The 13,574-nt window shown below is 39.8% G+C and overlaps 2 protein-coding genes across 2 annotated transcripts in view; both read left to right on the top strand.

The window, feature by feature from the left end:
* Positions 1-13,574, top strand: part of NFATC3 (nuclear factor of activated T cells 3) — a 71,798-nt gene that overhangs the window by 28,438 nt on the left and 29,786 nt on the right. Inside the window, 5 exon segments of the mRNA XM_084755673.1 lie at positions 2,238-2,437; positions 5,072-5,244; positions 6,969-7,109; positions 8,549-8,604; positions 10,775-10,901. Of these exon segments, the coding sequence (XP_084611799.1) occupies positions 2,238-2,437; positions 5,072-5,244; positions 6,969-7,109; positions 8,549-8,604; positions 10,775-10,901 (697 nt within the window).
* On the top strand, positions 767-12,118 carry LOC311582530 (small ribosomal subunit protein uS8-like). The gene is made up of 2 exons (XM_084755676.1): positions 767-1,413; positions 11,261-12,118. Exon 2 carries the CDS (start codon positions 11,353-11,355, stop codon positions 11,704-11,706), a length of 354 nt encoding a protein of 117 aa, XP_084611802.1. The 5' UTR covers positions 767-1,413; positions 11,261-11,352; the 3' UTR covers positions 11,707-12,118.

Genomic DNA, 13,574 nt, shown 5'->3' with positions numbered 1-13,574 from the left:
AAATACTGAGTAATTCTGAGGTTAAATACAGGCATGATGGACAGTCCTTTAATTCCAGCACCCAGAAGGAAGGGGCAGGTAGATAGATCGCTGTGTGTTCGAGGCCAGAGAGTCTACAGAGTTCCAGGCCACACAGAGACTCTGTCCCAAAACAACAACAACAGCAGCAACAATAATAATAATGTTGTCCTGAGGTTAGGAATGAGTAATGGTTCAAGTAATAAACTAGCATATCTAGATGGTGGAAAGGAACATAGGGCAAGATAAGAACCCAGGCCTTTAATGTAAACCATCGTAGGGATTTTAATTAGCTCTGAGTATAGAGGAGGAAGTATTACAAAGCTCTCAGTGAGAGCTGGGCATGGGGGTGCATGCTGTGATCCCAGCACTTGGGAGGCAGAGGCAGGCAGATCGCTGGGACTTCAAGGCCGGCTTGGTCTACAAAGCGAGTCCAGGACAGCAAAGGCTACAAAACAAAAACAAAAACAACAAAAAAACATACGGATGGGAACAAATGTATAAGAAGGGTAAAAGTGTTTATCTTTATGTTTATAGATATAAATATACTCAGAAGAATAGTGACAGTGAGCCAGGTGCACACCTATAGTTCCAGCACTTGGAGAGGCGGAGGCAGAAACAGTTGGCTGTGAGTTTGAGGCTAGCCTGGTCTACAAAGTAAGTCCAGGACAGCCAAAGCTACACAGAAATCCTATTTGAAAATCAAAAACAAAATAAAAGAATAGTGAGAAGCCAAAACTGACAGAACATTAAAAGAATTGCATATCAAATGAGATTTATTCTAGAAATAGTTTAGCATATGAAAATAAGTTAATGTAATATGTCACAATAATATTAAAGGGAAAATACATATGCTGATTGATTTTTTAAAATACATTTTCAGGGGTTAGGGGCTACAACTCAATGGTAGAATAGAGGCTTAATCTGTACAAACTATAGGTTCATTTTCCTGCACCAGAAAAATGTATCCTTATTTTTAATTACATGTAGTCTTTTGTCTCTGTGTATGTTTGTGTGTGTATGCTTGTTTGGAGGCCAGAAGACAATCATAGGTGTTGTTACTCAAGTGCCATATATCTTGGTTTTAAGACAGATCCACTTGCCTCTGGCCCTGGAGTACCACAATGCTGACAGTTGGAGGCTTCAAAGAAAAAAAGAAAAAAAAATTGAGGCAAGGTCTCTTCGCCAATACAGACTAGTCTTGAATTTAATATGTAAACCAAATGAGTCCTTGGACTCATGATCCACCAGTCTTAGTCTGCTGAGTCCTGACTTAGCTTTTCAAATATTTTGATGATTCAGATGTTTGTCTTTCCTCCATTCTCCCCACTTCCACATTTCTTTGTAACATGTTTCAGTGTTTAATCTCTCCACTTTAAAAAATTTGGGAGTTTAGTGGGCATGGTGGCACACACCTTTAATCCCAGCACTCAAGAGGTAGAGGCTGGCAGGTTTCTATGAGGCCAGCCTGGTCTACAACTTGAGACCATTAAGGCCAAGACTATTACACAGAGAAACCCTGTCTTGAAAAACCTAAAAAAGGACTGAAGAGATGGCTCACGGGTTAAGAGCACTGGCTGTTCTTTCAGAGGATCCAGATTTGATCCCAGCATCCACATGGTAGAGCCACAGGTACACAAGTGGTGCACAGGTATACACACAGGCAAAATACTCGTACATAGAAGAAAAATATTCCAAAAAGAAAAATGTGAAGGGCTTTTCATGAGTTACTTTTCCCCTAACATAATATATTTATTAATTATTTGAGCATTTCACATCATGCGCCTGATCATGCTTGCTTCCCAGTCCTCCCATGTCTGCTCCCATTCCCTTTTGGCCCCACCTGAACCCATCCCCTCAACCCACACTCCCCACTCCTAGCCCCCCCCCCCAAAAAAAAAGAAAGAAAAGACAAGTTCATGTTGTGTTGTTCATGTACTCACTGGAGCATGATAAACTCTCATGGGTTACTTTTTACTTTTTTTTTTTTTTTTTTTTTTTTTTTAGTTTTTCGAGACAGGATTTCTCTGTGTAGCCATGGCTATCCTAGACTCACTTTGTAGACCAGGCTGGCCTTGAACTCACATCAATCGCCTGCCTCTGCCTCCCAAGTGCTGGATAATAATACTTTTATGTACAATAGTATGTGATACAAATATAGTAAGCTTATCATGCATGGATAATGAAGTGTACTTTTTTGTATTTCTTCTTTCATTTAGCTCCTGGGCTACAGTGAAAAGCCAATAAATCTACAAATGTTTATTGGAACAGCTGATGATCGATATTTACGACCTCATGCATTTTACCAGGTGCATCGAATTACTGGAAAGACAGTTGCTACTGCAAGTCAAGAGATAATAATTGCCAGCACAAAAGTTCTGGAAATCCCACTTCTACCTGAAAATAATATGTCAGCCAGGTATCTTTTTTTTTTTTTTTAATATTTTTATTTTTAATTTTAATTTATGTACATTGGTGTGAGGCTGTCAGATCTTGGAGTTACAGACAGTTGTGGTCTGCCATGTGGGTGCTGGGAATTGAACCCGGGACCTTTGAAAGAGCAGACAGTGCTCTTAACCACTGAGCCAACTCTCCAGCCCTAGCCAGGTATCTTTTTTGTGTTTTGTGTTTTTTGGTTTTGTTTGTTGAGACAGGGTCTCATTATGTAGCTCTGGCTGGCCTGCAAGTCACTATGTTTTTTAATAATACTTTTATGTACAATAGTATGTGATACAAATATATGGTTTCAAACTCACAGATCCACCTGTGTCTGCCTCCAACCAGGTATCTTAACACCTTTGTTAAAATGAGTAGCTTAGCACTTAACCCATATTCTTCTTCCAAAGGACTAGAATACTAGAACTTAGTTCTCAGCACCCACATCAGACAGCTGGCAACTGCCTATAATTTCAGCTCCCAGGATATCTAATGCCCACAGGATATCCAACGCTATCACAGGTGCTGGCACTCATGTGCATGGATATACTTAAACACAATAAAGAGTAAATTTTTTGAAAAACCTTTTAAAAAATCAGTTACCTTTTTTTTTTTTTTTTAAAAAAAACAATTCTCAGAAAAATACATGGTTTGTTTGGTTTTATTTATATAAGTAGTTCTGACAGTTTTGCTCAGGTGGGCAGTAGGTTCCATATTTCCAGAAAGAAAGTTGTTGGAGTCTTGTGCCTATAATCCCAGAACTTGTGAGGCAGGCAGGAAGAACAGGAATTCAGGGTAATCCTCCACTACATGATGAGTTAGAAGCCATCCTGGGCTATCTCAGAAACTGGGAGCAGTGGCCAGGTGTGGTGGTAGCTCATGCCCTTAAAAGTCTCAACATTCCAGAGCAGAGGTAGATGGATCTCTTTGAGGTCAGCCTAGTCTACACTTTCAGTTCCAGGCCAGCCAAGGCTACATAATGAGATCCTGCCTCAAAAACAGTCAAATGACATAGGAACAAACAACAACAACAAAAATATAGGACAACATACTTTAAATATAGGATAACTTCTTCCTGTCTTAAAATTAGGGTGAATGTGAATGTGTCGGTGTTACACCTAATTGAAAATAAAGGTTAAAGCCAGGTGTGGTGGTGCAAGCCTTTAATCCTAGGTGAATCACTGTGAGTTTAAGGTCAGCATGGTCTACAAAGCAAGTCCAGGACAGCAAAGGCTACACAGAGAAACCCTGTCTCGAAAAACCAAAAACCAAACCAAAACAAACAAAACAAAAAAAAAAAAAAAAGAAAAGAAAAGAAAAAGAAAAAGAAAAGAAAGGCTAATTTGTTACTGTATGCCTGTAGTCTTAGCACCTAGAAGTCTAAGCCAGGACAACTTTTGAGGTCAAGGTCATTTGGGACACAAAATAAGACCCTATCTCTAAAAAACAAAAAGAAGAGGTCATTTCAAACAAAATATGTATTTTTATTGTTAAATATGAGTGTTTTTGTAGGCTTATATGTTTTGTTTTGTTTTTGTGTTTTACAGCTCTTAGTTTTAAGAATATATATATATATATTTTTTTTAAATCACTTTAAAATTTAAAACATTTTTGGACACTTATTTATTTTTATTATGAGTATGGATATTTTGGCTATATGTATATCATTGCACCATATGCATGTCTGGTGCCCAAGGAGGCTAAAACAGGGGCTCAGATTCCTGTAGCTAGAGTTACAGATGGTTGTGAGCTGCCATGTGGTTGTTGGGAATTGAACCCAGGTCTTTTGGAAAAGCAGTCAGTCAGTACTGCTGAGCCATCTTTCCAGCCCGATTACTTTATTTATTTTTAAAAAATCTTTTTAAGATTTGTCTACTTTATTTTATGTGTATGAGCGGTTTGTTCAAATGAGTATCTGTGTCATATGTGCTCTGGAACTGAAGTTACTGACAGCTGTTGAGCTACCTTGTGAAGGCTGGGAATCAAACTTGATTTTCTGCAAGAGCAAGTGCTCGTTACTGTTGAGCTATATCACCAACCTATATATATATATATATATATATTTTTTTTTTTTTTTAATGTATATATGTGTGTGCTGAGTGTGTGTACATACACCATGTACATGGAATGCCCGAGAAGATCAGAAGACAGTGTCAGATTCCCTGAAACTGTAGTGTTAAAAACCATTGTGAACTGCCTGCTTGGGGTACTGGGAACAAACTTGGGACCTGTGCATGAACAATACACCCTCTTAAGCACTGAGGCATCTTTACAGCCCCTTATTTTTGTTTGTATGCCCAGGTTGACCTTGAATTAAGGCAATCCTCAGGCTTCTTTCTTCCAAGTATTGGGATTATTGGAATGTGCTGTCACACCTCAAATAATTGTTATTGATGTCATTTGGGGTATAGAGTTATTTCTGGAAAATTTTTGTTTGGTTTTGAAATAGAGTCTCTTCTAGCCCATTTTGGACTATGTAGCTGGGGCTGACCTAGAACTCCTTATCCCTCTGCCTCTCGACCGCCCAAGTACTAGGAAACTGGCAGTGCATATCTACACCCTTGAGTTGTTCAGAACCAGTTTTGGATAATGAAATTAAAAATGTGTTTTTTTCTAGTATTGACTGTGCAGGTATTTTGAAACTCCGCAATTCAGATATAGAACTTCGAAAAGGAGAAACTGATATTGGCAGAAAGAATACTAGAGTACGACTTGTATTTCGTGTGCACATCCCACAGCCCAGTGGGAAAGTCCTTTCTCTACAGATAGCGTCCATTCCTGTCGAGTGCTGTAAGTGAGCTTGCAATGTGTTTTAAGGTTCTGATGTAAGTTTTGTATGTTTTGATTAAAATGAGTTGTATATTAAAAGTACAGTCTGAGATATTGAGTCTGAGTTGCTGGTTAGTTTTTAGATATGAAAATAAGCTAACAAGGAGAGAAGAATGCTAATTTTGGGTTTCAAGATGTCTTCTCACTGTAGTTTGAGTCTAGGCAGCTGTGTGACTGTAGAGAAACTTTCTCTTCCTCGTGTCTAGCTTACATTTCTTCTAGCTCCGGCCTCAAGCCTATGTGTTAGGATTGAGTATAGGTTTGTGCCACCTTCTCTAGCTATAAATGAGAGTAGCTGAGCATCCGTCATAAACTGTGATCTTGATGCTTTTAGTGCCTCTTGGGTTATCTTTGTTCTACTCAAATGTAGCCTTCATATAATAGAATCCTGTTTTGTAAGCTTACCCCTCAGCTAAATAAGAATTAATGGTTTGGGTTGGTTGATTGGTCTTACAATATAATGCTGACTGGCCTAGACCTCTTTGTCGACCAAGCTGGCCTTGAATTCACAGAGACCCACCTTCTTCCTGCACTGTGAGTTTAAGGCCAGCCTGGTCTACAAAGTGAGTTCCAGGACAGCCAGGGCTGTTACACAGAGAAACCCTGTCTTGAAAAACCAAAAAAGAAAATCAGATTATGTTCTCAAACTCTGTGGAGGTAGAAAAATATAGTCATTATAGAAACACAGCTGCTTTTAGATATAAAATAGTAAAATATGTGTTTCATTATGCTTTAGTTATTTATTTAAAAAATTGTCCACCATTAAAGCCTAACCTAGCCGGGCATGGTGGCTTACGCCTTTAATCCCAGCACTCGGGACGTAGAGGCAGGTGGATTGCTGTGAGTTTGAGGCCAGCCTGGTCTACAAAGTGAGTCCAGGACAGCCAAAGCTACACAGAGAAACTCTGTCTAAAAAAAAAAAAAAAAAAAAAAGGAAGAAAGAAAGAAAAAGAAGAAGCCTAACCTGATGTGATGGTGAGTTGAGTATTCTCTTGAGGTTTAAAACGGTTGCTTGTCCTATAGTAGTTATTTAGATGCTTGTCTTCTCTTAATTGTTTGTAGTTTAATTACATATTTTTGTAATTAGATTTGTAAATTTTGCTTTGTTTTGTTTTGAGACAAGGTTTCTCTGTGTAGCCTTGGCTGTTCTGGACTCACTTTGTAGACCAGGCTGGCCTCGAACTTACAGTGATCTGCCTGCCTCTGCCTCCCAAGTGCTGGGATTAAAGGCGTGCGCCACCACTGCTCAGCTAGATTTGTAAATTTTAACAGTTCTGTGGATTCCTGAGTGCTAGGCACTCAGGAGGCAGAAGCAGCCATGTATCACTGTGAGTTCCAGGCCAGCCTGCTCTACAAAGTGAGTCGAGGACAACAAAGAATTATACTCAAGAATTAAATTAAAAATAAAATATTAGGTAAATGTCTTGGAGTCACTATATTACTTAAAGACATTAATTTCTATTTATCAGGTTTTTTCAGTTGTAATCTAGAAATAATTTCATACCAATTTAATATAACTCTTGTTTCTAAACATCTTACCTTTTTAAATAAGAATTCTTATCATTGTCTTAATTTTTAAAGGCCTAAATGAATTAATTCTAATGCTTATTTTATACTTTGAACGTATCTTGTATGTGTAAAATATTTTAAAATAACATTTTATTTTTCTTAACTCTCAAAAACAGCTCAGCGATCTGCTCAAGAGCTCCCTCATATTGAGAAGTACAGTATCAACAGTTGCTCTGTCAATGGAGGCCAGGAAATGATTGTGACTGGATCTAATTTTCTTCCAGAATCCAAAATCATTTTCCTTGAAAAAGGACAAGGTAAATAATATAAAATACAAATTAGCCAGGTGTTGGGGCAAACGTCTTTAATCCTAGCACTCAGGAGGCAGAAGCAGCCATGTGTCACTGTGAGTTCCAAGCCAGCCTGCTCTACAAAGTGAGTTGAGGACAACAAAGGCTACACAGAGAAACCTTGTTTTGAAAAACAAACAAACAAACAAAGAAAACCACCAAGTTAGTTTCAATCCAAGTGATAAAGTAAGGAAATCAATTATGTAGATATTACAGTTACATTAATCACCAAATAGTTTCCCTAAAGCTATCGTTATCATTTAAGCACTAGGTTTTAATGGAAACTTAGAATTACTAAATTTACATACAAACGTTAAATCATCTGTTGGGCATGGTGGCGCTCGCCTTTAATCCTGGCACGTGGGAGGCAGAGGCAGGTGGATTGCTGTGAGTTCGAGGCCAGCCTGGTCTGCAGAGTGAGTCCAGGACAGCACCTCACAGGCATGCTTACAGGCCACCCTGATACAGACAGTTCCTCATCGAGACTCTTCCTAGGTGATTTTAGATTGTGTCAGGTTGACAATTAAAACTAATCATCATACGTAAGTGGAGTATTATTTAGCCATTAAAAAGTGAAGTACTACTAATATGCGTTACAACATGGATAACTATTGAAGATATTAGAAGCCATTGCAGAATACATAGAATTAGCAATTCACAGAGGTAAGTCAACTTAGTGTTTGATAGTTGATTGATGTCAGTGGAAGTGACTAAGGATGATAACAAAAACGGCATGGAATTAGTAGTTGGTTGTACAACCCTCTGAGTATCCTAACTAAATTGCATACTTTAAAGGGATAAAATTAGCCAGGTATGGTTGAAATACTTTTGTTTGTTAGTTTTTGGAGACAGGGTTACTCTGTGTAGCCTTGGCTGTCTTGGGCTCACTTTGTAGACCAGACTGGCCTCGAACTCTCAAGAGATGTTCCTAACTCTGCCTCCCAATTGCTGGGATTACAGGTGTGTGCCAGGATGCCCAGGTGTGTGTGTGTGTGTGTGTGTGTGTGTTGTGTTGTGTTGTGTTGTTTTGTATTTTATTTTAAGATAGGGTTTCTCTGGTAGCCCTGGCTGTCCTGGACTCACTTTGTAGACCAGACTGGTCTCAAACTCTCAGAGATCCTCCTGCCTCTGCAGCCTGAGTACTGGGATTATAAGCCTACCCCAGTGCACCCAGCCTGTTTTCTAACTTTTTAGGGAAAGGAGAGAGAATAGTTTTTTGCTAGCTAACTGTTAAGCTGGACAGCCTAATGTTATTCTCCCATTATTTTCATTATTACATGTTTTGTTGTTAATTAGAAGTAGAGAAAGATATTCTCTCTGCCAATAATATGTGAAACTACATAGATCAGATTTTCTATGTTTTCAAACTTGAATTGTTTTTAACTGGAAATTTCTTCTTTCAATAGATGGAAGACCTCATTGGGAGGCTGAAGGAAAAATAATCAGAGAAAAATGTCAAGGGGTAAGAGATTCACCTTAAGTAGTTAATAAAAAGTATTGGGATGGAGACATGGCTCATTGGTAAGGGTACTTGTTCTTCCTGCAGAGGTCCTGGGCTCAGTTACTAGTACTCACAACCGTTTGTAAGTACAGTTCCAGAGGATCCAGTCTCCATCTCTGATCTCCTGAGATACCAAGCACAGACATGGTTCATATGTATGTGTGTGTGTGTGTGTGTGTGTGTGTGTGTGTGTGTGTGTGAGTGTGTATGCATGCAGGCAAAGACTTAAACTCATAAAACTTAAAAAATAATAAATCTTAACAAGTTTATAGCTGGGCGTGGTAGTGTACGCCTTTAATCCCAGTATTTGGGGAGGCAAAGGCAGGTGGACCTCTGTGGGTTCAAGGCCAGCCTGGTCTACAAAGTGAGTCCAGGACAGCCAGGACTACAAGAGAAACTCTGTCTTGAAAAACCAAAAAGAAAAATTTTATAAAAAAAGAAGTAATATTTAAGGCCAGGCATGGTAACATATGCCTTTAATGCCAGAACTTAGGAGTCAGAGATAGGTACATGTCTGTGAGTTGAAGGACAGCCTAGTCTTTGTAGTGAGACCTTATTTTCCCCCAAAAGAAAAAAGTATGTAAGAAAATTAAGAGAAAATTGAATGGTGCAGCTTTATAGTATGGGAAAGAATAAGAAAAAGAAATTAGAATTTTTATTAGTTTAGAAGTTTGATGCTTTCCTGTTATTCCAGGATGAGCAAGGTTACGCAGAAAAACCAGTCTCAAAGAAAAAAAGAGATGAAAAGTAAATAGTTGGTATCTTCTCTTCTGTATTTAAAAAGAAAAAAATTGGAAATGAGAGATTAAAAATGGAAGAATTTTCATAATAAAAATGTCACTGAGCTGAGCGTGGTGCCCCAATGCCTTTATTCCCAATAGAAGTCGCTGAATCTCTGGTTTAGAGGCTAGCTTGGTCTACATAGGGCAGTCCAGGACAGCCAAAAGGCTACATAGTCTGACTCTATCTTTAAAAAACCAAAGATTATGTATAATATGCTAGGTGTCGGTGACGCCAACCTGTAACTACAGTATTCACAGGGCTGACCAGAAGGATGGTAAGGCTGAGGCCATGGAGTCCAGGGCTCCTCCCAGCCCCTCTTCCCCCCAAAGCAGCTGTGCTGGCTAGTTGTAAGTCTCAGTGAGTTGTAACTCACAGAGATCTGCCTGCCTCTGCTTCCCCAGTGCTGGGGTTATAGGTGTACACCACCATGCCCTGCTTAAATGTAATTGATGATGGTTTTTTTTCGGGGGGGGCATGGTTTGAGACAGGGTTTCTCTGTGTAGCCTTGGCTGTTCTGGACTCACTTTGTAGACCAGGTTGGCCTCGAACTCACAGTGATTCGCCTGCCTCTTTCTTTCTTTCTTTCTTTTTTTCTTTCTTTCTTTCAAGAGTTATTTATTTTATGTGCATCTGTGGTTTTGCCTATATGTGTGTCTGTGTGATGGTGTTGGAGCCCCTGGAACTGGAGTTGCAGACAGTTGTGAGCTGCCATGTAGGTCCTGGGAATTGAACCCGAGTCCTCTGGAAGAACAGCCAAGCCATCTCTCCAGTCACCTGGGTGTTTTCTTAATAAACACCAACTTTGCTTCATTTAAAACAAACAAACCAAAAAACAGTTGTCCCTTTTTTTCTTTCTTTTTTTTTTTTTTGGTTTGTTGTTGTTTTTGGTTTTGGTTTTTTGAGACAAGGTTTCTCTGTGTAGCCTTTGCTCTTTTGGAATTCTCTTTGTAGACCAGGCTGGCCCCAAACTCACAGAGATCCGCATGCCTCTGCCACCCAAGTGCTGGGATTAAAGGCATGTGCCACCATGTCCAGCTGGCCTTGAATTTGTAATTCTGTCTGCCTCTACCTCCTGAGTGCTGGGGTCACAAATATGCATTACCCTGCCTAAAGGCTTTTATTTTTGCTATAATTAGAAAGACAACTGGGTGGGTAAAAATCAGTTTCTTCTTTAGTGATTAAAGGTTTGGCTCTGTCAATAAGATATTCATGTAAATAAATCTCCAAATGACTTCTATGACCAGTTCATGCACATAAGAGTTAAATCTCATGAGTTGCTCTGAATTTGGCAGGTGCATTTCATTTTCAGTTCTAAGCATAACACAATCTTGCTTTCCTTCTTCCTTAGGCTCACATTGTCCTTGAAGTTCCTCCCTACCATAACTCAGCAGTTACAGCTGCAGTGCAGGTGCACTTTTATCTTTGCAATGGCAAGAGGAAAAAAAGCCAGTCTCAACGCTTTACTTACACACCAGGTACAAAAAGTTGTAATGGTTTAGAGTTTTCTTTCATAATAAAAATTTTGTATTAAAATGTTTAATGTAGAGCCAGGCATGTGCAGGACAGCCACAGTTGTTACACAGAGAAACCCCATCTCAAAACAAAACAAAGAAAAACCAAATAACAACAAAAAAGAAGAAAAAGTGTGTGTACTCTTGGGTAGTGAACTTCCTTTTTGCGTTTTTTTTGTTTGTTTGTTTTGTTTTGTTTTTGGCTTTTTGAGACAGGGTTTCTCTATGTAGCCTTGGCTGTCCTGGTCTCGCTTTGTAGAGCAGGCTGGCCTCGAACTCACAGCGATCCGCCTGCCTCTGCCTCCCGAGTGCTGGGATTAAAGGTGTGCACCACCACGCCCGGCTTCCTTTTTGCTTTTAATAACAACCAAGAAAGGTAGTATAGCTCTTTCCTCCATCTTTCCGCGCCATCACCATGGTGTGCATGAATGTCCTGGCAGATGCTCTCAAGAGCATCAACAACGCCGAGAAGAGAGGCAAATGCCAGGTCCTCATCAGGCCGTGCTCCAAAGTCATCGTCCGCTTCCTGACTGTGATGATGAAGCATGGCTACATTGATGAATTTGAGATTATTGATGACCACAGAGCTGGGAAAATTGTTGTGAACCTCACAGGCAGGCTGAACAAGTGTGGCGTGATCAGTTCTAGATTTGATGTGCGACTTAAGGACCTAGAAAAATGGCAGAACAATCTGCTCCCGTCCTGTCAGTTTGGCTTCCTTGTACTGACAACCTCAGCTGGCATCATGGACCATGAAGAAGCAAGATGAAAACACACAGGAGGGAAAATCCTGGGATTCTTTTTCTAGAGAGTAAAACATAAATAAAAAGCCTCCGTGGGGAGGGGGGGAAGAAAGGTAGTATGCCCACTTCATGATGTCTTCATTACCTTTTATAAGACAAGGTTTCTCTTTGTAGCCCTGACTGTCCTAGAACTTCCTTTGTAGACCAAAGTTAACCTCAAATCCAGAGATCTATCTGCCTCTGCCTCCCATGTGCTGAAATTAAAAGTGTGCAGCCCCCAGCTTTTGTTGCATTTTCATTTGACAAGTAATAATTGAACCAGTCTAAGAGTTATGAAGGATATAAAGTTGATGTCAGAGTTCATTTTATGGTACCCACCAGCCAGCTCTCCAGCTTCTCTTGCAAAAACTTTTCCCTTGTATATACTAAATGAAAAGAGTCAACATTTTATTTGAGTGGGTGCTGATTGTTTAGAAAGGTTTTGTTCTTGTTTGGGGGGGGGGGCACCTCAGTCTGTAACTGGCCTGGGATTTAATCTTGGCAATCCTTTGTCTCAGTGTCCTGAGTGCTAAAATATAGTCTATAAAGACTATGTTTTCAAATCTTTTTTTGTTTGAAGACAGTTTCTCTGTGTAGTTCCAGCTGCTCTACCTGCCTATGCCTCTCATAAGGTGTGCATTACCATGCCTGGCTTATTTTCAAATCTTTTTTTCCCCCCCTTTTCATTTTGGCTTTTTTTCAAGACAAGGTTTCTCTGTGTGTAGCCCTGGAACTAGCTTTGTAGACCAGGCTAGCTTCAAACTCAGGGAGCTCCATTTGCCTCTGCCTCTGTAGTAGTTAGCCAGCATGCCTGCCTTCCCTCTTCTATTTCCTTCCTTTAAGATAGGGCTTTGCTTTGTAGCCAAGGCTGGCTTGGAACTCACTTTGGTGAAAGAAATACAGGCTGGCCTCAGACCAGGGTTCTTGTACCTTAGCATTAAGAGCACTGGGGTACAAGCATGCTTTACCACAACCAGCTTCCCTTTTCTCTTTTGAGCCAGGGCTTCACCAAGTTGTTCCGGCAGGCCTTGAACTTGCCAGACTCCTTTCTTAGCCTCTCCTGTTGGCTGAGATTACAGGCATGAATCATCATGCTCTTCTAAGAGGAGGCTTTCTTCATTTGCACTCTCCTCATAGAGAAGTAAATATCTGAGTTTAGGATTCAGTGCAGCTTTCCTGAGATTGGAGGAGGAGTTGAATTAGCATTGGGGCAATCTAGTGGTCTAATAACACAGTTTCAGTTTGACCAAGTCAGAAAAGTTAGTACATGCCTCTTGGGAGACAGAGGCAGTTTCGTCTCTGAGCCTGCCTGGAAGATTGTTGATAACATTTCTCTGTTCTTAGTTGTTGTCTCATTGGTAGTAGTGGGCTCACTATTTATTGGGGTTAGAGAGACTATTCTGGTTTTGTTAGAAAGTTAGAGTAAAATATAAAATTCAAACCTACAAACATGTTGACCTGGAATACATAGAGATCTACCAGTATCTGCCTTCCAAGTGTGTGAGTGCATGCATGCTTTCTTGTTTGTTTATGGTAAGTTACATTATCAGGACTCAGTTCTTATTCCAGAACAAAAGATCCAAAATCAGACTTCAACTAATAAGTGACTTTGAATACAAAATTAACCTTCCAGCACTATGACTTCCTCACAGTGCATTTGGAACTGACCTAAGACTGAGACATTGTTTGTATAAAGAGACTTAAACTAGACAGGGCTTGAATTCAATACGTAGATCAGATTTGACCTATTTTTGGTCTCGTCTTTTTCCCCCTTTTAGATTTATTTTGGGCATACACTTTTAATCTCAGCACTCAGGAAGCAGAAACATAATGGACAGCTATGAGCTACATAGTG

The sequence above is a fragment of the Acomys minous genome (genome assembly GCF_964271855.1).
Source record: "Acomys minous genome assembly, chromosome: 14".
NCBI lineage: Eukaryota > Metazoa > Chordata > Mammalia > Rodentia > Muridae > Acomys > Acomys minous.
Note: the sequence above shows the minus strand (reverse complement) of the source record. Positions and strands in the feature narration are given on the sequence as shown.